Below are 23,665 nucleotides of genomic sequence, written 5' to 3'. Positions count from 1 at the left end.
ACAGACATATGATTTGCAAGGTCGGCTTTGCTTGCAGCACACTATGTTGTTATATACAGCGAGAGCAGCAAACAAGGCTTTAACATTATTGTTTTGAGCTTACAAAGCGAGGCGACAATGTTGAAACGTTAGGGTCAATTGTTTACCGTGGCTTTAATCTCTGTTACTGGCAAAAAAGGGGTGATTGTCATGACGGTTACTAGGAAATTGAAATGCGAAAGCCCATATTGCCTTACAGCTCATGCATACATAAGGCATCACATCACACGGGAACAAATGTCAGTAATATGTAGTAGCATCTGGCTACATTTTAGATTCCGAGTATGTCACCAACCAATGACAGCTGAAAACCAAAGTTAATGACACCTATAGTGCAAGCCGCAACATCGGCAAGATTCTGATTCTGATTGATTAATTTTCTCCATCGATTTGATGAATCGTCACAGTGGATGGGTGCAGGGAGGAGAGGCATGTTTCCCTTCAAGAATCAGTTCTCATTTGCTCTTCTTACTATCTCATTTGCATTGTTTTAGTGTTTTTACTGGTTTGTTTGTACAGTTTTTGTGCATTCTATTAGCCTAAATGCACATGACCATATTATTTCCAAAGAGCTCACGTAAACTCTAATTGATTCTTGCACGCACAATTGATGCCTCCATCGCAACCGATTAAAAAAACAGACATTTAAAGATTATCTTCTTGGTTCTTTCGGTAAAGTCACGTAGAATGGAAATAATAAAATAATAAAAATAAAACATAATAAAATAATAAAAATAAAACGTAATTAAATTTCGATCTAAAGCTTTCGTGACTGCAGGGATTCATCTTCTTGGTTCTTTCGGTAAAGTCACGTAGAATGGAAATAATAAAATAATAAAAATAAAACATAATAAAATAATTCTCACGACGTTTCGACCACAAAGAGAATTATTTAATTATGTTTACTTTTTATTATTTTATTATTTCCATTCTACGTGACTTCACCGAAAGAACCAAGAAGATGAATCCCTGCAGTCACGAAAGCTTTAAATCGAAATTTAAAGATAATGTTCGTGTCAGTTTGAGTCCATCGTTACACGCCTGTGATTTATCGTAAACATTGTTTCCAATAATGCAGACGGAGAGTTTACAACGAACATCAAACAGCCAACCGACAGGAGATGCTTAGAAGCCAATTTCATCGCTGTTGGTCATTGCACACTGCAAGATAAAAGCTCTTCCTCTGGCGCAGCCCACTGCCGCTGCAGTTCACTTTTGCAGCCATGCAGCAATGCAGCAGCACATTCGAGGCGTAATAACACCACCAATTCGTCGACAAACGTAGATTGTTAACCAATTGCAATGTGCATGCGTAAGAGCAATTTTTTCGAGATTCTTAACAATCGCATTGCGTGCATAAGAGCAAATATGTGTCCATACTAGAGCTTTTTTTTGGGCTTGATCTCGAAAGCCAACGTGTTAAACTGACTCGCCTCTATGGGGAGGATACTTTTCTTCAAACCAAATATTTGTTTCTACATTCGAAACGAAAGCGATGTGTGCGTCGCGATTGAGTCCATAAAAGCAAATATTTGTTAAATCCTTTATATTAAGTTCGCTTGCTTGCTTAGGACCGTGCAAATCTTTTGGTCGTTTTTTAACCCACTTCCCGTGATCCAATCGAGCTGACATTTTGCACACATACTCGTTGTGCGTGACAATGCATTTTCCTGAATTTTTTTTCCAAAATTTAACACTTTAGGATGTTTTTTCATATTTAATTTAAAATACCAATGTGATAAAAATGAAACTCTTACTCAAGAAAAACAGAAATGAATAATAAAATAAAACCGATGCCGCGCATATCAAGGATTTATAGTGAAAAACTTTGTTTTTACGGGATTTCTTATGTTCCTATTCACACGTCATATGCAATGCGTTCGCGTGCCTTCACTGCTTGTTGTCCACCGTTTGTGGTCCTTCCCCCCCCCCCCCCGAACCTCCGAATAGCGCGATTGGCTACGTACGGTGCGATGGAAGTGCAACACGCAAGTGCATACAAGCCGCTACTTTTAGCGCAATGCGATTTTAAAAGAGAATCGATTCTTGGATCAAATCGTGACAATTCAGCAGCCCGTTGGCGGGGTGGGGTGGTGGGGTGAGTCGATAAAGACCCCAGCGGGGCATGCACCACACGCTGCCTCGTTCACGCGCGAGGAAGCCCGGCCACGTGGGCAAGTGGGCCAGGGTTTAACCAAGCTGGACATTTGACAAGGTTATCGTACGCACTGCAGAGTGCAACTAACACAAATTGGAGGAATTAACGTTGGCTTTGGTTGTCCTGACATCAGACAAACGCACAAAACATTGACGCTGTGCCACTGCAACGTGATTTTTTTTTCACTTTTTGTAAACATCAAATGTCCAGTTGATTCGGCTGCACTTAAAGCCGCGCATTTTTCTTTTGAGGGCGGGCGGCAGTAACATTCTTACGGGAAGTGCCGTCGGTGGTTAATTCCTGCCAACCCCTGATCAGTGCCCTACCTTATTACAGACCAATTCAGACCGTATTGGTCACCCCGTGCCCCTTATACATCTCAACGTTCATCCTACAAAGTCCCTTCGCAAGGGAGACACACAGACACATTTCTGTTTGCCCGCATCTAAACGTCTGTACGCCGCATGGACCTGAAAACTGCATTTCCCTGCACACGAATACGGGGTAAACCGTATGGGTTGACAGCTTCGGTGTTTATCCAACGTAGCCATGAAGCTCCGTTGGATAACGCGCTCCGCAGTAAACCGCCGTGCGGAGCGCGTGTGGATCTTTTGAGAACTCAAAAGAGAAGAGCTCCCCTTGAGGGTCGCCATCGCATTATGCGGCAAACTCCCGGCGGTGCTCGACACAGGCAAGCACTCAAATTACATATTCAGAGGCAGGCGAGATCGGTGGCTATCTGACAAAGACAAATATCCACCCGTGTAGCCTTCAACAGACTTTTGGTGCAAGTGCTGTCAGCGAACACCTATGAAGGCCGGCACGGCACACGAGGGGGTGGGTGGCCAACACCACACCCGGCCGCCTTTGTCTCCCCAGTGGCGATGTTTACACACCGCACCGGGTACTCATTTGAGGCTGAGTCGACCTAGGGGAGGCCCAGGATCGGTTCAGATTATCGTCACTGGTGTTGGTTGTGAGCGGCAATTGAACTCGGGTGTCAGGTTCGTAGCGCAGTGCCCTAACCGCTACACTATCGCTCCCCACCGGATAGAAAACACACATTGTTTTGGGCTTTAAATAAAGTAGACTTTCTCTCGTGGAAAACCACCCATATACTTAACATTAAACAAGTAAACAAAGATTCCATGGAGGTGGCTTGCCAGCCCGTAGCCGTAACGCATAAACAACGACCAGGAACACACGTGCACTGATACGGGCAGCTTGAATAAAACATTTTTTTGTTGCAATGGATAAACACGCACACACAAGAAGAACGTTTTAGCTCGCACAAAGGACAAGGGAAACAAAAATATATATAATATGCGACACAGTACTGCACTGTACACATTACCAACAAGTACGCATGGCGTTCGTTCCGCAGATGGTTCCCGTGACTAAAACAATGTACGCTGTACAACGAACCTCATCACTCAGCATTTACGGTGTGAAGCAGCCCCCCTTTCTCGTGCGTATCATTGAAGAGTCTCACCAGGGACAGCAGGCGCCGCCACCTGAATACGTAATTGGGCTCTGGGAAGGCGTTTGTGTGGGCCAGTGCTCACAAGCTGGGCAGCGCACGGCTTATTTGACTAATACCGCATTCAAGATCAAGTGGTTCATCTTTGGCCAAAGCCGTCGACGACCAACTGCTCGATATCGCAGCTGTTGCACAGTATTCAAGCCGTCCTCAGGTGAAGAACAGGTCTGTCTGGAAGACAGCGTCTGAAGCCAGACAGACATGTTCTTCACCTGAGGACGGCTGCTTGCGTTGTGGCCGAAACGTCGTGAGAATTATTTTATGATGTTTTATTTTTATTATTTTATTATTTCCCTTCTACGTGACTTCACCGAAAGAACCAAGAAGATGAATCCCTGCAGTCACGAAAGCTTTAAATCGAAGGTCTTCAAATCTCGATTTAAAAAGTATCCGTTTGAAAATGGTTTTCTCTCTTTAATTTTTGTCAAATATCTTTCTCACTTCTTCTTTCCAAGGTCGATGTTTTAAACTCTTTCCGCCTTTCCATGTACAGCGCCCCGAGAACGATATTTTAAGGGCGCTTTACACATTTCAATAACTATTATTCAAACACGATGCTTTCCGTGGCCATGCGTGTGTGGTCCAGGCGGCACCGCAGTTCGCACTGCTCTGAGCCACGAAGCAATTTACGCCGTTGTCTGTCAAATGTAACTGATGCAGGCGCGACTGTGACCCCACCCACCGTGTTCACCTCTGCGGATTGCCCCCCCCCACCCCTCCCAACCGACCAGTCTTATCCACAAAGGCATCGATGTTATTTTTCTGCCAACATCTACAAAGACGAGGTAACCGGAGTTCCCCTCTTGAAATTCCCACCCGGTGCTCGCCTGTGTGCCTGTCGGTGGGAACAGAGGCAACAAACGTGTGGTTTTCCTGCCGGGGCGAGATTTCCTCGAACTCTTCGACAGCTCCGCGAGCACTTCTGCAATAGCCGGAGAGGTTTTTAAAGTGCAAAGTGGCTCATTTAGAATGTACATATCGTGGGAATAATACACGTGTACTTAGCCACGTGGTGCTAAGCATACTCCCCTGACAATATCAGGCAGAACTCAATTCTGTCTCCCCACCTGATGACGGAGACTTGTGTTGTCTCCGAAACGTCGTGATTTTTATTTTTATTTTATTATTTTTATTTTGATGTTTTACTTACGTGACTTAACCGAAAAAACCTAAGAATGTGAGTCTTTGCAGTCACGAAAGCTTCAAATCTAGAAATATATATTATAATTTATCTGCCTATATTTTCCAGGAGAGATTGTTTAATCAAGAAAACTCTGGACCAGTTTCGAACGTCTGGGTCTGGTAAGAGTCGGGCTTCTTAAACAAACGCTGCTGGATTAACAGAATATGTTATTGGCAAGAATACTCCAAATCAAATATTGGACCCCGGTCCAATGCAAAGAGCGACACGTACGCAAACTCTTTGTGTGGAGATAGCTCGGAGTTCCCTGGCAATGGCATATTCAGAAAGAGCAGTGTGGGATTCTAAGTCTGGTACCTGAGCCACGCAAACATTCACTATACTGGCCTGCCAATGGCGAATTGAGAAAGTGCACCGCGAGAGCACTTGCCGCTTTGTAGCCGCCAGGGCAAAAGCGACGGTGGTGAGAACAGATTTGGGGGGGGGGGGGGTGAGGCGAGGCGGGGGGGCCGGTTAACAATTTTAGGGTCATATATTTTTTTGGTCTGTTGGTCGACGCTTTGTGGCCGCCAGGGCAAAAGCGACGGTGATGAGAACAGATTTGGGGGGGGGGGTGAGGCGAGGCGGGGGGGCCGGTTAACAATTTTGGTGTCACTTATATTTTTTTGGTCTGTTGGTCGACGCTTTGTGGCCGCCAGGGCAAAAGCGACGGTGGTGAGAACAGATTTGGGGGGGGGGGTGAGGCGAGGCGGGGGGGCCGGTTAACAATTTTGGTGTCACTTATATTTTTTTGGTCTGTTGGTCGACGCTTTGTGGCCGCCAGGGCAAAAGCGACGGTGGTGAGAACAGATTTGTGGGGGGGGGTGAGGCGAGGCGGGGGGGCCGGTTAACAATTTTAGGGTCACATATTTTTTTGGTCTGTTGGTCGACGCTTTGTGGCCGCCAGGGCAAAAGCGACGATGGTGAGAACAGATTTGGGGGGGGTGGGGGGGTTCATTTTTAAATTACAAAAGGAACTAGGAGCGCTCGCTAAGGGACCGTGGGGGTGGTGGGTGAGGCGAGGCGAGGCGGGAGGGGCCGGGTTAACAATTTTGGGGTCACTTATATTTCTAGATTTGAAGCTTTTGTGACTGCAAGGATTTTTTTAATTTGTTTTATTGCAATTTGTTAACTTTTATTAATTGACATTTTTTTTTACCTACGTGACTTTACCGAAAAAAACCTAAGAGTATGAATCACTTATATTTGTTTGGATCTGTTGGTCGACGCTGTCGATCTCTCGCGCACGTGCGCACGTCTAACCCAGGATGGCGGTCTGCCAGCCGGTGCGCTCCGTCCCACCACTGAAGGAGAAGGTGCTACGCGTGGGCGAGGCGTCGCCGGCGGCGGCGGCGGCGTCCTCGTGGACCAGGAAGGGCACCCCCATGCGCCGCTGGCGCTTCTTGCCCTGCTGGTGCGCCGGGATGGAGCCCTTCCGCTCGCGGTCCTCTCGGCGACTCTTAAACTGGCGGTGGGAAAACAGAATCGGAAATATTTACGTGCGACGGAGGAATCCGATAAGCTATGATGCTCTTTTTTCACAGATGTCCTGTAGGGTTCTACAGATGTCCGGATAATTGTGGAGATGCGGTGAGTGAAACAGATGAGTGGACGCAATGGGAATATCTGTGATGCGTGAATTCAGTGAAAGCGAAATTGATGACAGTGAATTATGATGAATGAATGGAATGAATGAATGGGGAATGAGTGATCGCCATAGAATGAGAATATAAAGAGGGAGCAGTAACGGTGGTGGTTATGAGGGGTGATTAAGGGGTCGTGGGGTGAGCTAGGGGAAATAAGTGAGTTTCGAGTGAGGGGCGGAAACTAGTGAGCGAATGTGACTGTTTAATGTGGAGGGGAAGTATATAGGATGGGGCATTTTTTGTAATCTCAAATGTATTTTGCCACCCCATTGTATTCCACTTGTGCTCTTAGTCGCACGTCATGAGACAAAGAAGCCATCTGGATCTCTCGTGGAGGAGTGAACCCCGTCCCAACCGCACGTTAGAGAAAGGCCCACGGAAGTGGACATCATAGAACTACTTTCGAGTTCCCTTCAAGTGATCTCTAATCTGGAAACTCGGGGGCAGCACTTACCCACCTGCCCTACTGAAAATTATGTGTTATCTTTAATTCCCCAGAGCTGGAATTTAGGTCAATTAAGCTCAGAATTCAATGTAATAGAATAGTTTATTTGGTACAAGCCTTTTGTGATTTGGCTAGAACCATCAGCTCGCTACCCTTCAGAACCTCGTTTATTCGCAGGCAGCGATCTGGATTCGAACTCCGCGGCGCCAGCTCAGCGCTCTGAATTCTGAGATGCCCTCACATCTCCTGGCATTTAAACATTTCAGAAATATCCACCTGTACTGCTGAGCCCTTTGCTGCAATGATCAATGAACGTTTGATTTATGTCATCAATAACGAATTGAATATTATAATAATTAATTTGCTGTAATTTAAAGAGTCAGTAATAGTTGTGGCACGAATTTTTTTGCTGCTTCAGTGACCTAACACAAGAGCGAATACAAAATAAGTATTAGTTTTCCGTGATGGGAGATTAAATATATATATATAAAATCTCAACTTTTCGGCAAACTTTCGATCTTCAGTAAGACGTCACCCACGGTGTTGGGCGTACACATTTATCACGCTCACAAATACTTGTCTTCTCAACATTTGCAATCACGGCATGTTAAGGCGGCACACGAGATATACATTAACAGCGTAAACGGTTCCCAATTACCGGAGCACAGAGCAGCTTGCTAATCGGGACATTTGGCCGTGCCTCACCACACGGGTCAATGCAGGTTGGTGAAGGTGGCGACTAAAGGGCAGAACGATGATGGATTCTTGCTGCACCACCCCTCTGCTGCCACACACACCTGCCTTTTGCGCGTGTCGGTAACCCATCCCGAGCACCGTCCAGGCTCAGCCCAGCTTAGCTTCCTAGTCAAGATCTGACAACATTGTCGAGCGCCGAGTGAGCAGACTCACCCGCTTGAAGATGCTGGCGCTGATGTCGGTGGTGAGGTCTGGCACGGCCGATCGCCGCTGGCTCGTGGTCGACACCTTCGGGAACGGCTCGCAGTTCAGCAGCTCGGGCTCTTCCTTCCGTCTTGCCGGCCATGTCCTGGGAAACACAACTCGCTTTTATGACAAATACATCTCAGAGTTGAAGAGTATGTCAAACACATAGAAGATTAGCACGGTGTGAAAGAAGTTCAACATACATACGACAGACTGTTGGGGCAAGTGCTGTTGGCAAGCACCTATTAAGGCCGGCACAGCACACAAGGGAGTGGGTGGCCAGCACCATTCCCGGCCGCCTTTAGTCTCCCTAGTGCTGATGTTTACACACCACACGAGGTACTCATTTAAGGCTGAGTCGACCTAGGAGAGGTTCAGATATTTACCACTATTATTGGCCATGAACAGGAATCAACCTCAGGTCGCCAGGTTCGTAGCGCAGTGAACTAGCCACTGTAGAACCACTGTCCTACATGTATAAGTGCCTGCTTATGTCTAACACACGCACACACTCAAAGGCATAATTCTATCGCTTGAGTTTCATCGCCACCATCAGCCATGGTCTATCAACAGCTGGATGATGGCCTACCCAAGTCGTCCACCATCTCTCATAGTCTCACGGCGGATTAATTCCTCATTTGGCTGCCACTCCATCACTAGTCTTCACCACGGGCCTTCGTTTCCTTCGAGACAGATTTCCTCCTCAATGCCACTTTTTCAAAAAGTACAAAACAATTCATCCGATCCATGTACTCGCGTAACTTTACTCTTGATTTTTTTTTTTACAAAATTAAAGCTACATATTTGAATTAAAAAAATTTCACGTGCCAAAATTACTCTGAATGCAAAACATTCTGGGATGTGATTGTGATGAGACAATGGGGGATGATGACAGGATGTGGCCTTAATCCAGCAGTGGAGAGACAATGGCTGATGATATTTAAATATAGGTGTCTGCTAGGCACACATCAATTCAGTGATTAATCGATTGGGAGACATTTCTAACGTTCAAGATACATGCATCGATTCACGTTCGTCAAAATTAATCATTTACTATTTGTGCAAATTATATGCAAATGCTACATTTCAGATAATTGAACCAACAACATAACAGATGGCAGCCTGAATATATGAGACAAATAATACAAATTATATGGTATAAACAAGGCATAGAAATTTATCGTTATCAATTCGTGACTGTAATTTTATGACAATTCGTCGAATCAAACAGCAGTGGGGAGGTTGAATTTGAATTACATGACGGGTGAAGCTCTTCTACTGGAACTAGGACAACTGATAATCCATGTGGTAACAGATTCTAGATTTGAAGCTTTCGTGACTGCAAGGATTCATACTCTTAGTTCTTTCGGTAAAGTCACGTAGGTAAAAATGCAGCAAATCTGGCTGAGAAGGTCCCACCTGATGACGGAGACTTGTGTTGCCTCCGAAACGTCGTGATTTTATTATTTAATTTTTATTAATTTTAATTCAATTTTTTACCTACGTGACTTTACCGAAAGAACTAAGAGTATGGTAACAGATTACTTGAATCGCCTGACTGTGCAACTCTGATGACGACACAAACGCCAAGCTTCCTTGGCAATATGTGGCACTCGCGAGGACAGCAACCGACAATCATGACGATGACCGATGACGATGACGGTGCTACAAACTATGAAACTATAAACTCTTTTTATTTTACTAGGTAAAGTCCACTGAGCTATATTGCTGTTTTTTCAGAAGCAACCTGGCCACGTGGAAAGTAATAGCAGCCAAATACTCTAAAACGCATGCTTCTAAATGTGGAGGGGAAAAAAAACGAAGGACCCGGATAAAAATCCACTCGACCACTGGGATAGAGACATGCAAACTCCAAATATACAGCAGGCATCAGGGTCGGGATCGAACCCACGACCTGCCGTATACCAGGCGAGCCACCGTGGCGCCGCGGTACGGCCAGGCAGCCAGTCGGCCAGCCAGCCAGCCAGGGTGTCGGTGCTTGCCTGCGTTTTGCGAGTGTTGACGAGCGAGGGCAGCACGGCCACCGAGTGGCTGCGAGGCCGCGGCGGGACGTCGGGCTCGCGGCGGCCGCCCTGCTCGGCGTGCTCCTCCAGGATCTGGCGCAGGCGCTGCAGGAAGAAGGTGAGCCCCCAGTGGACGCCCTCCTCCGACCAGTGCGGCTGGAAGAGGCAGCGCAGCGCCGCCACGTCAAAGTACGTCGCCTGGTTCAGCTTGACGTCCGGCGGGGATCCCGCCTCGGCGCTGCGAAGAGGGGGAAGGGACGGGCAACAGATGGGGCCCAACTTTACGGCGAGAGTAAAGGTTAAACCTTTTGCCGTTCCGATGATGTACGTGTACGTCATCAGTTTTTCTTCCGATTCCAATCCGATGACGTACGTGTACGTCATCAGTTTTTCTTTCGATTCCAATCCGATGACGTACGTGTACGGAGCCGGAAGAAAAACTCAAATAAATTTAACGGCACTGAGGCTCCCACAAGGCCATGCGGGAGGGCGTGTGGCACAGTTTGGCGCCCGCTATCATAGAGTGTGGTCGTGTCGCTACAGTTCTCTATGGTGAGGACAATGCCTTTAAAAACAACAGTGCTTATGCCTCTCGAATTTTTTTTTACACTGAACCGCTTGCACGTTCCGAGATTCAGCGGTGAACAGGGCCCACCCTGCAACTCGCTGACGTCTCAGAATGGGAAAGGGTTACGCGAAGGTAAAGGTGCAGCCCCTGCAACTGCTGGTGGAAGGGTTTCCCCTCGAGAAAGCTCTAGAGAATGTTTGGTTTACCCCTTCCAAGCTGGTCAGACGTCGTTGTATGTATGCCGAACGTCTTTCGCACCATACGTAGCCAACCGTGCTAATCGGAGGAGGGAATATCCACGCTTTACCCCACCACACAGGACCTGTACACATTTATACGGCTGGGTGGAGATCGAAGAAAGTGGCCGCTGTGTCAGCCGCCACCTCGGGAGATCTAACCGGTAACCTCGAGATGAACGACTCCACGGCGCTAACATTATCCCACGGCGGCATCCCCCAGAGCAATAAACTGTGGCGAAAAGCACTCCTCGCGTGTGTCATCTCGTGCCACGTTACACATCCACATCGCCGGCGGGAGGAGGGGGGGCCTTACGCTGCGTGGGGAACGGGGGCGGCCGGTGCCGAGTGCTCGCACTGGCACGAGGAAGCGCCCGGGCCGGCGTGATTGGCTCCCGCCTGGCACAGCTCACACACCACCTCGATTGCCTGCTGCACATGCGGCACGAACACGCGCACACACACACAATCGCAGCGTGGATACATTCAGCGTCCGCATGGGATCATAGCGTCAGGGAGGTACGGTTGCATGCCTTGACTGGAGAGTCTAACTCATTACACACACAGGGCTCGCCACAAATGAACCGCGGTTACCTCGCTGATTTCGTCAATGAGCTTAAACCATCAACAAGCGAACTCCGGTCATCCCCGCAGCGGCTTTTGGCTGGCCGTCGAACAAAGATGTTCACTGCATCGCGCGCTTTCAAGGTGCGCTTCTGCGGCCGTCTGGAACGCTCTTCCATTCGATATTAGGAAGCAATGCACTTTTATATCTAGTTTGAAAACTCATTTCTTTAGAACTGCTTTTTGTGTTTCGTTTGTTGTCCTTCCACCGCACCTCTGATTAGCACGGTTGGCTACGTACGGTGCGAAAGAAGTTCAACAGACACACATATAAGGAACCTTACAGAAACAGTATGCATATTTATTTTTATTGTGAGAAACAGTCAGCCATAGGTTTAGGCAAATACCCGTAGGCTCACACACAGAAACCTGCAGATCCATACAAAAACGCAAAAAATTAACCACAGATTCACATAGAGACCCATGTAACACAAAACAATGTGGCTTTATATCGCATCTACATGCGGCCACATCTCAAGATGCTGCACAGAAACGGCGTGCGTGCGTTGATTTTATCATAGAGAGGCGGTCAATCATAGGCAGAAGAAAATACCCATAGACACACGGACATCCACAGACTCACTTTGAGACCTACAAACTTACTCACAGGCCTGTACATAGAGGACCAGATTAACGCGGTGACCCAAAACGTACAGTTGAATGTGGCTTCACATAGCATCGATATGCAACTGCATATCAAGATGCTGTGTAGAAATAGCGAGAATGTTTATCTTGTACACAGAGAGAGAGAGAGATGATGGGCAGTTAAAGGTCAGACTCGAACAGGAGTTGTCAGCAAAGAAGGCTAGGGGGTGTGACCTCAAGCACCTGGAGGCAGCACAAGAGAAAGAGTGACCTCCCATTGAGCAAAGGTTAACTGGTGGCTTTAAAATAAATCATTGGTTGCCAGAGCGGAAAGTGTGTGGAGGGGAGTAGAGCGAGATGGCAGGGGGAGAGGCGGTAGGAGAGTGTGTGGAGGGGAGTAGAGTGAGATGAGAGGGAGGAGACCATGGAGGATTTGCGATCCTGAAATTGACCTGGGATTGGATTGGGAGCTGGTGGAGTGATGTGGTTATTTTTTTTTTACGGACGCTGAACATGTGCAGTATACAGTGTGTTCAAATATAACTTCATGAAATTGGCACGATTTTATAGATATATATGATAGATATGCCACTGCTGATAAATCACATGCAGATTTAATATATATTCCCTTCAGTGTAATGTTCTTTTATTGCTCTTGTAATTGAAGTTTATGTATGCACTTATTAAAATCTCAATTGATAATTCCATTAAGAACGCACAATTTAAAATAAGTTAAGACACAGACCTCCTGGAGCTCATCCTTCCTGTTGGGCTCTGTCGTCAGCGGACTTAACAGCAACACCCTCTTAGCTGTAAAACACACATGCGTTTTCTCGTTACAAAGCCCCGATGTACAATTATGCTGCAGGAGCTCTTCATAGGGGCCATCCATTGAGTAGGTACGCAAAAATCTGTCAAAACTTGACCGCCCCCCCCCCTCTCCCTGTACGAACGCGTACTTTTTACATCCCCCCCCCCCCCACCTGCGTACGTACGCCTGACGCACCCCCCGCCACCCGAATCCTAATGAACGGCCGATATTTAATCCACGCAGAAACGATCAAGAATTAATAATATTAACGTGTTTAAGCAAATAGATAGTCCACCACCGGCTGCATAAAATTGCGTACCTTGGCCACGTATTTTGCTGAACTGCGTGATAGTTGCAGTCAGGGTCACGGTGGCATACGAAGTGGCACCTCTCCCACATTCCCACTTCTCCCGGCAGTACTTGTTGTCTCACAGCTGAAGACACTGAACTGTGGCTCATTTGAAGGCCAATGTAGACGAATTATGATCGAGACATCACCCCCCCCCCACCCCCGTTTCCTATGCGTACGTACATTGTCAGTAGACCCCCCCATACGCAAGCGTACGCATTTGGGTTAACCCCTACCCCCTCCATGCGTACGTACTAAATGGATGGCCCCATAGCAGTTGAGTGCTCTTTCAACTAGGCCAGCAAAAACATCATCTGCAACAGAGCATTTCAATCAATCAAATATTGACGTCTTTAAGGCACCTTTTCTTGAAATCAGTGCCCCTTGTACATAACAGATCTTCCCATTAAACTTTAAAAGCGTGCAATTAAAAATAGTAAATAGGTTAATCTACAACCACACGTGTTGAAACGTTCATTTAATTTTCACCTGTAAAAACCAGGCCGAACGGGCGAACGTTTTAAGTTAATTTGTAAAAAATAAAAGTTTTGGACGGTCAGGCAGTCCCTCACGTGACGAGGAATGGAATTCTACAGGGTAGGAGCTGCCTAAGCAAAGGAACAACGCCTCAGATCATCATGGGACCTCCTTTGCCAGTAACAAAATATACTAATAGGGGTTTTCCCCTTTTTTCTGGCAACAAAACTGATACCTTTTTGCAAGGAATCATGCTTACATTACCACAATACTTGCAGTCAAATGCCTTTTGGCGTCATCTGGTCAAACACCATATGAGACGAGGCTCCAAAGAAAGCTGTCTCTGGTGTGGACCAATCAGTTTCAAAGACAATGCATAAATTATCAGAGTATTGTTTTTGTTTACATTTGACTGCAAGTATTGTGGTTAATGTAAGCATGATTCCTTGCAAAAAGGTATCAGTTTTGTTGCCAGAAAAAGGGGAAAACTCCCATTAGTAACGCCTCAGATGTCTTGCAGTCTCACCCTGGGGATGTTAAGCGATTCCCTCCTCGGTGGATCGAACCAGTTGGGAGGGGCAGTAGGGAGAAAAAGATGATCTCTCAGACAGTGGGGTCCCTGGCCGTGTAGGACTTCACAGGTCAGCAGACTGACGCTGAAGTTGATCACGCCATGTCAACGTGGCAGTCAAAGCAACCCGCGGGGCACAGGCGTTATACCATTGACCCGTTGCACGATTTCTTAGATTTTCTGTTTGCACATAGTCACTTGAAGATGTTTTCTTATTCATGTTTTTGTTTTTTTGTTTGTTGCGGTTGCACCCGATTCAAGAGCCGAATGGCTCACAGGGCTATACCTAATAAATGAACTTTGAACTTTGAACTTGATTGGATCCTAAACGTATACCAGTCGATAACCTGGCAGGAGACATTCCACGCAAAGCTGCAGGCAACGGACATCAACCCTCCGGGTAGCCCGAGGAATCGGGCATTGCAATTGTCAAAAGACTCAAGTTTACAGTAGTAGTAGTTTTAATAACTTCTAATGCCTACTGCAGCACTTGTGTTTCCACTCCCCCCCCCCCCCTTCTTTTCTCGCGAGTGCAGTACAGTACCGGTGATGATGTTGCGTGTGGGTTTAATGAGCGCCGCGAAGGCGGGAATCTCGGGAAGGCGGTGCTCCCACATGGGCTGCCAGATCACCTGCCCGCTAGCCAGTCGGAAGGTCAGGTCCGACTCCTGACGCAGCGCCACACACGCACACACACACACGCACACACACACGCACACACACACGCACACACGCGCACACACACGCACACACACGCGCACACACATGCGCACACGCACACACACACGCACACACGCACACACAAACACACACACGCACACGCACGCACACGCACACACACACACGCACGCACACACACGCGCACACACGCACACACACGCACACACACACACACGCGCACACACGCGCACACATGCACACACACACGCACACACACGCGCACACGCACACACACGCGCGGTCATAAGCACATGCACGTGCAGTAGAAGCCCCTTCTCTTAGCGACGGCCATTGGCTCCACGAAACGGAGCGTTAAGTGAGTCGGGCGTTAAGCGAGTATAGGAAGCACATGTTAAAGGCTTAATTGGTTCCGATGGCATCGAAAGTTACCCCTTTTCACTCAAGAAAACGTACTCTATAATATTAATACATAAGGATACTAACAACATTTTAAGCACGTAATATTAAAAGAAATACGGTAAATAAACGAATTAATTAATATTTATTGTACCCACAAAAGCCCATCGTTAACAGGGAAATGGTCGGTAATCGATTAGTCGTTAACAGGGGTGATCAGTAAAAAGGGTTCTACTATACACATATATGGGGTATAGAACACAAATCCAAACATGCAAGGACCAAAACAACTCACAAGTTAAGTACGTCCCAGGGCAACAACACTGAGTCTTCCATGGTCCAGGTTACCAGGATAAAGTTATTGTCAAACAGGCCCCATTGCATTGTTGTTCGATCCATACAAGAGTCATCTAAAATGTAATGCGCTCGATCTCATCAGATAATCAGAAGCACAGTAAGTTTGAGTCTGTAAAGTACTTGGATCGTCGACCACCATGCACTAACAGTTGTCATAGCCTGCGGGGTCGTGGGCCACAGAGGGTAGTGCATTAAAATCAATTAGTCGTACTGTACTTCTATGCTCCCGCGTATATGTTCCCTGCCTTCACCAAACCAGCGTGTCCAGGCTAAGCTCAAATTCCCCCGTGGCGTGGACAGTCTGTCGTCCAGCAGTGGATTGACAAACGGAGCCTGACAATGCGCATGCACAACGGCCCATCGCCACGATGATGAACACTCGTCGCGCAGCCTCTCACCTTGATCCTGTTGACGAGCGGCGCGAAGAGGAACACAAAGAGCTCAACGGTGGCCATGGAGAGGCCGTAGGGGCAGCGTCCGGTCACCTCCCCGCCGTCGGGAGCCGGCGTAGACCCCGGGGTCACCGCGTGGCTCGGAGACGCCTGGTTCGCCACCTGGTGCAGGAACGCAGTGCTGCTCGATCCACCGCCTCCCGCACCACCACCGCCCCCTCCTCCTCCTCCACCACCACCGCCGCCACCTGCGCCGTGGCTGATGGTCCCCCCACCGCGATTCAGGAGGGAGCCCCCTCTCGATGCTGCGCACTCCTGCGGCGCCTCCAGGAGCATCCAGTGCAGGGTGTAGAGAAGTTTTGTCTCCGCCACGCCGAGCTTGTCTTGGTGGCCTGAGGGTGGTGGGGTTCGGTGGGGGGGTGGTGGTCCATGCGGCGTTATCGTCCGCGCGGATGAATCAGCGCCGCCTGCGTTACGTGGATGAAGCGACGCGGGCATGGACGGTTGATCGCAATTCGTGGGATGTAGAAGGGAAGCGCAGGGGTGCAGCAGATAGGTGATTAGTCTGCGAGGTAGCTATTGTTGCTGATAGTCTCTACGACGACGCTCGTTGATGAGTTTGCGTTGCGCATTGAAAAATTATTCGTCGAACTAAGGACCCCTCTGTGAAAGAGAGGGTACTTGTCTATAACATCTGACGGTTCCCCAGTATCGATTCGAGCAAGTCACTGCTGATGAGATACTACATGTCGAACCCGGTCCAGTTTGCTTGTGTTGCATCATGCTGCTGAAATGATACTCTCCCAGAAAATCGTAGTGCCCATGGGTTGTGTAATAAGAAGAGATGCGAACCGACAGTTATGTGAAGGAGACGTTGTCGGCTTATCTCGAATGTTAGATAGGAGAAAGATCGCAGCTTTTGAACGATGATGCTGGAGATTAATTTTACCTGCTCCTTGGGACAGCAAGAAGAACCAACAAAAGTCTACTTATCACAAGAGATCGTTTATACAAGTTAGACTGTTCACCGTAATATAAAGATGGAAACTAAAGTATTTTGGACACGTAGCTAGGCATGTATGGAAAAGTGGAACGAAAGAGAAACAGGTGGACAGACGAAGATGACCAGATTGAATTATACATTTAAACCAGGAGGACAGGATATCAATACCATAGCAAAGCCTGAAAAATAGCAGAGAGTGGAGTAGCTTAATTACCAAGGTCACGAGTACCCAGTAATGAGAACAACGACGTAGAGAAATGGGAAAGTGTGAATTGCTGCCTATACCCAAGGGACATTTCCAAACTAGGACACATCGCTTTGCCGACCCACCTGGCATGCTGTTTCCCCACCCCTGTCCACGTGGACAATCCAATGAGCAAGGTTACATTATGTGTATTCGTATCTATAACATTAACATTTGTAACACCAGACTTGGATGGACCCGCAGCAAACGGAGGGAACATGCCCAAATGTCTCCCGTGGGGGTGGAGTGATCAAAATCATTTCACGTGCATGTGCTAGATGGATTTTTGCATCACATGACCATGGTTTGTGAAGGTCTTCATCCAGCAATGAATTGATCATGGCTGATGATGTACAACGAATGACATGTAAATGGTAAGTGTAGCTTGTATTTAAGTCCGTAATAGCAACGTTCATTAATGGAGCTCAAATATATATTTAAACATTGCATTTTTTAGTGTTTCGACTCGTACATATGATCGCAATTATAAGACCCCAATTATAAATTCTCAGCAAGCAGCACGCGAGCTCCAAAAACAAACCCATTATAGAAAAATGTAATTCTTGTCGCCGAACCGATAAATTATTCATCTTGCCTCTGAATAATATGATACTGTGAAATTGCACCGCAGCAAGCTTGAATCACGCACCCAGCTTGTTCCGGTTTGACAGCAGGGTAGCTGTGCAGTGCATCACGTGCGGAAGCGACGTCTGGATGAGCTGCCATCGGGTGACGCTCTGGAGGGCCTCGCACAGAGCTGGCGAGAGCCCCTGGAGCTTGTTTTCCACCAGCACGCGCTCAAACGACTGCAGTGGAAAAACATATATACCAAGGTGCAGTGAGTGCCCGCGGACAATTTATTTTTACCCCTTTGTCTCTCACATGCTGCCTGACAGGGCCATTGAAAGGTTATTGGAGGCCCCGGGGCAAAATGCCACATGAGGCTCGCTCAGTCCTTCTGAGGCCCTCTCGGATCTCAGGCCCAGGGCAAAATGCACACCTGTGTGTGGCCCTGCTATGTTGGCGTGTATTCTGACAGGTTGATTTCGTCGAGAATGAACACCTGTAAATATACAAACTGTGCTAAGACAAGTCTCGTGTATATTTTAGTGAAATTCGCAAACTCGCCTTGCTGCAAGAGGGAGATCGCAGCACAGTAATTGGATTGAATCCAGATGTACAGAGCTTTGAGCATTATTACAAATTTGCATTTTACCCGTCCAAACACTCATGAATGGAATTTGCAAAACATCCAAAGCAGGAAATTCCTCAAAAATCTCGAGAATTCACAAGGCTTTCCTGCACAACAAAGGGCTTTATATCTTGAAATAATTCCAGCTATACAATAAAAACTCAAAGCCAAGAATTATAGTCGAATATATGACCAATTCAAAAGTCCACATTTACCACCTGTATTCCATAAGTAGCCCCTACTAGTGTTCTACACATATAGGCAAATTCTGATGGATTATTCCTCTTTGCAGTGGTTAAAGGGCAATGGAGAAATTACCATCAAATGACCCGTCATTTAAAATCGTATTCAAACTGGTTTCCCGACCTGCTTGCAACACATTTTAACCAGTGTTTAATTAGGTTCAGCAGTATTTTTTCAAGTGTTCTATGAATGTTGACAGCACCACCCCCTTGAATGTAAACCCTTCAAGGGAGTTTGCATTTGTATTCCACCATTCGCTCGTTCTAGAAAACACCCCAGCGGCATTGCTGCTCTGGGAGCAGGTCTAAATCTGGAAGCAGGTCTAATTTCTGGCAGCTAGGAAGACACAGTCTCTCTCCTCTCTATGGTAAATACTGTACCTCGGTATTCCAGTTACACAGAGGACACCTTGATGGAAAGAACAACTCTCTCTGGGTTATAGCTGTGTGTTTTGACTGCACTCGTGCTGGTGAGACTAATGAAATTACTAGCACTCACAGGCATATGTTTTTCACGCTTACCACACATGATGCTTCATATTGCTTTCCTAGTTTTGGTCGTATGAAGGCACTGCCAACGGCAAAAAAGCAAAGACAAAGGCAACGATTTTTTTTTTTACCGATGATACTTTTCAAATGTTTTATACACAGATATGTTCACAAACACATTGCATTATGACATTCTAATGTTCTCAGAAAAGTTATAAATAAGAAAGGCAAAAGAGGACACAAGTTAGTTGATGTCTGCATCGTATATTCTTCGTTCATCTTGACGGGTTAATCACCATGCTACAAATATCAATTTGTAAATGTAATGGCCGTGGTCAAAACGTCAATACGTTGTAATTTAAAGCGCCGTGGTTTCATTCAACGCTGACATTGCGATTTGAGACAGCGGGTGTCTCCCATGCAAACAAACGAACGCTGCTGTCTCTTATCTCGTGGGGTATTTCCAATATGCCCAATGCCACTTGGTATTCCGGACACCGACTACGAGTGCCCTACACCAGCAGTCGGGCTAACCACCTCCACACACACGTATGTACTGTACACACACTCACTGTCAATCGCACACTCATTTACACAACACACCCGTAATTTACACACGAACGCGCCGGACAGTTCACTTTCATTCACACACACAAAGATCCCCCCCCCCCCACACGCGCATAGCCTTAAACAGACTGTTGGGACAAGTGCTGTTAGCGAGCACCTATGGAGGCCGCCATGGTACACGAGGGGATGGGGTGGCTACCACCACACCTAGCCGTCTTTGTCTCCCCAGTGCTGATGTTTTATACGCACCACGTCACTTCCCTTTTTAGGGCTGAGTCGAAATAGGGGAGTGGGGGGAAAGGAGGCGAGAGGACCGGTTCAAATATTCGTCACTTAAGTGGTCCATGAACTAGAATTGAACTCGAGTCGCCGTCGGGGTATGTAGTTCAGTGCGTTAACCACTGCGCCACCGCTCGCCCACAAAACACGCACACGTCCTCGAATGCACATTCTCATTCACACTCACGCACGCACTCTCATTCAACACTCGAACGCCGGTTGTGTGTGTTCGGGCACTCACCTCGTCTGCCGCCACAGGAACGTCTGTATGGGGAGCGGTATGTCACTGCCAATCTCGCGGACGTACTCGTGCGATATTTTGCGCTTAACCATCGTCTCGGTTCATCACAAAAAAAAATATTACAAATCTCACCGCGTTATGTAAAAAAATAAACCAACGCGACCCGGGGCTAAACACTCGCCACGGGCAACAAACCCGATCCCACTCGGCGCCGCCGCCGTTCTTCTCTCCCCGTGTTCACGCGTACAGCCAGCGAGCGTCTCTTCTTAATCGCCTTCACATCCATCCATACCTCCCTCCTTCCACGCACGCACACTGAATATAAAAGAAGGCAAAAAGACCGGACCGTAGATTTTCTAACGCTCGAGCTGCCGCTGCTGCGCTCGATTGCCCAAGCGAAGGCGAACGTAAGTAAGAAGGCAGGAGGGGGTGCAATAGAAATATACTGTACGGTTAGAGAGATATATAATAATTTTTGCTCTCGTTGTTCACGTTCGTTGGTAATAGTCGCGCTGCGCTGAACTGATTTCAGCACCTGGGACAGCGCCAGCAGACGCGCAGCTCCGTGACGTCAGCGCGCACGACACCCCCCCCACACCCCCATCTCTAACACCCGCCCCCCACTGCTCCCCAGGGGATGCACAGAGACGGGAGAAGGACAGAGACGGGGGAAGGGACGGGGGAGGGGGGCAGCCAGAGCTGCCCTCCGAGCCCCAGGTGTTTAATTGATAAATCCACAGCGTCCGCACGCAGGTCGCCGCGTCGAGGAGGACCTGAATGATTGCCTTTAGCTCATCGCTTTGTTTTGAGTCGCTGGTTTAAGTCATTGCAGTGTACAACTGTTCACGTTCGTGAAATGGGTTAAAGGTGCATTTGTGAAGGCGAAGTAAAGACAAGGCGAAGTGTGATTGTGGCCATGAAACCCCAAACTATTTAATATCGAGTAAACTCACTGGAGCCAGGCCTCCTTCAACGGAGGTGGAAACAGGACCCTGCGGGGTGGGCTGGTAGGAATAATACTTAGTACCGGTACAGAGATATCGACCGGGTATAGATGAGTTAAAGAAAAAATTACTGTATTCTAGTGTAACGTTAACTAAAAGTGTTTGTTTTGACAAGAAACGCTGTGAGATTTAAAGACTCGTAGTCTTTCATTTCCAACACCCTCAACACCACCCCTCCCACGAACGGACGGACGGACGGACGGACACATTAATCTATTGGTGGTCTGGTCCACTTCGTTCCTACCAGTATAACAAAACGTTTCACCAACTCCCTCCAGAAGCCCTCTCGTGCCTCGCAGACGTCGACATTGGCATTTAGCTTGTGAACATATTGGCATTGCGCAAGAATAGATTAGAATTGCTTTATGGGGTAGGCAAGTTCGCATTTCCGGAAAGCAATGGTCCAAATGGCTGTTTTGTTTGACAGGTCTACGTTTTATTACATAGAGCGAATATTATAATCAACAGGTCTCCCTTGAAAGAGATGTTTGGTCACAATGGGCTCTCAGGAATACGTATATACAGTATCTGGTATGGTGACATATTGTGAGTGAAATAGACCTTATTTATCAAGCCATTGTTGGTTTAAGATGCGTCTGTTTTAAGAACCCATTTAATTTCACGGGAAAGTCACATTTTTCGATATAAATTTTACAATAAAATTTAAAGGGGAAACCAAATATCGTGGCTACTTTCTCTAGTCTTTTAAAGCATTTCTGCGTAAGACTGAAAAAAACAGCACAGATACTGTACATTCAAATAACACACCCTTCACGTGATTGTTAAACACGCGCCGCTGCACAGTTCACGAGCTCGTGATTTGTGTATCACTTTTCAACGGTCATATACTCGGGGTATATAAACACAATTGTCTTTGTTGCCCACACTTAAACGCACCTTACACAAGACTGGACAGCGCACGCTGGTGCGATGACAAGAGTGAAGACGCGCCGTGGGAGAAGGCTAACTAAGCAAGAATAATCCACTGAAAAGTCTGACGCCACTGCAGGTGACATTATACGAGACACGTCCTGAGAGGATCCGCTGGAAAGTTGATCGGAAGATGGGGACGAAGAGGAAGGAATCAGCTGGTAGGGAACAATGTGGGAAACGCTGAAGATCGTGAAAGATGAAAGAAGCTTTTTTTTAGATTTAAAGCTTTCGTGACTGCAGGGATTCATCTTCTTGGTTCTTTCGTAAAGTCACGTAGAAGGAAATAATAAAATAATTATTTTATTACTTATAATTATTATTTCCCTTTTACGTGACTTTACCGAAAAAAAACATAAAGATGGAAAAAGCTACTGTCGTGGGCATCGACCGCTCCCTCCGTTAGAAGATGCATTCTATGAACAGACCAACAAAGCACCTAATCCACAGAATTGAAACGCCACAGACGGCGCGGGTTTTGTGGTCAAATGGTCCGGGCTATAGCACGGACGTTGTGGACTGATGATCGTTCGACTCACAGTAATGAGCGCTGTTATAGCTCAATGGGAATTTTGCTCTGGGATTGCCACGAATAAAGCACGCGTTGATTCTCTCCGGAAGAAAGGGTGCGGGGTGAAAAAAACATCCTGTCCTTGCGGTGCAAGGCTTGATGCTGTAAATAGGATCCTACCCTTTAGAGACGACAGACTGACTGAAGAACGCAAGCACAGTCATACGAATGGCTCGGACGGTTTATAATCGAAAATGTAAACGTACAAGGAGATACTGCCGCGGTAATGACCGTGTGATGAATGACGCCACGTAACTCGATTTGTGCTCGGTCTGTCCGAGTCGGCGACCCCGAAAATATTACCACACCACGTCCAGTATACCAATCGCTACGGCTGTGGTCGTGACGTGCCTATACCGGAGACCCAAACCAATCTTCAGTGAGAAATTAAGCCGTGGATAATAGCTTCAACCAACACACCATGACCAGCGTGGTGAAGTATGGTCAGATAACCCTCCCCTATAGGCACGGTGTGGGTAGCCCCCCCCCTCCCCGCCCATCCAGCAGTCGATTGGCAAAAGGGCTGTACTGTACATGTGCAAGGACCCAGTGATAGCCTTGGACAGTCAATATAATTGTACAAAATAATTGCATGCAGTAAGCGGAGCAGATGCGAATAATCTTTCGGGTTCTGGACTGTGGCGCATATATGTACTTCGTGACGCATGCTTGTGCACGCAAAGGTGAAGGTGTGAACAGCACGTGCCCGTAACCTCCAGGGAGGCCGCATAGAGAGGAGAAAACCCTTAATTACAACACCCGACGCATTATTAATAATAGAGTAGGCGTAATGGTGCTGTCCTAATACGGGCCCGCTGATAGTACTGTATTGCATAATACAGCATAATATAGTACAACGTGCGTGTTGAGACCAAGGCCGTA

The 23,665-nt window shown here is 47.2% G+C and overlaps 1 protein-coding gene across 1 annotated transcript in view; it reads right to left on the bottom strand.

Moving 5' to 3' along the window:
- The window catches only part of UNC80 (unc-80 homolog, NALCN channel complex subunit), a 122,748-nt gene extending 101,931 nt beyond the window's left edge, over positions 1-20,817 (bottom strand). Inside the window, 11 exon segments of the mRNA XM_061564383.1 lie at positions 6,181-6,382; positions 7,918-8,037; positions 8,039-8,053; positions 9,954-10,212; positions 11,095-11,210; positions 12,733-12,797; positions 14,740-14,863; positions 16,028-16,413; positions 17,918-18,074; positions 19,225-19,273; positions 20,279-20,817. Of these exon segments, the coding sequence (XP_061420367.1) occupies positions 6,181-6,382; positions 7,918-8,037; positions 8,039-8,053; positions 9,954-10,212; positions 11,095-11,210; positions 12,733-12,797; positions 14,740-14,863; positions 16,028-16,413; positions 17,918-18,074; positions 19,225-19,273; positions 20,279-20,370 (1,585 nt within the window). The 5' untranslated portion in view covers positions 20,371-20,817.
- Between the last annotated feature and the right edge of the window lie 2,848 nt (positions 20,818-23,665).

The sequence above is a fragment of the Lethenteron reissneri genome, chromosome 33 (assembly GCF_015708825.2).
Source record: "Lethenteron reissneri isolate LAM-NWPU_2019-01 chromosome 33, ASM1570882v1, whole genome shotgun sequence".
Lineage (NCBI taxonomy): Eukaryota > Metazoa > Chordata > Hyperoartia > Petromyzontiformes > Petromyzontidae > Lethenteron > Lethenteron reissneri.
Note: the sequence above shows the minus strand (reverse complement) of the source record. Positions and strands in the feature narration are given on the sequence as shown.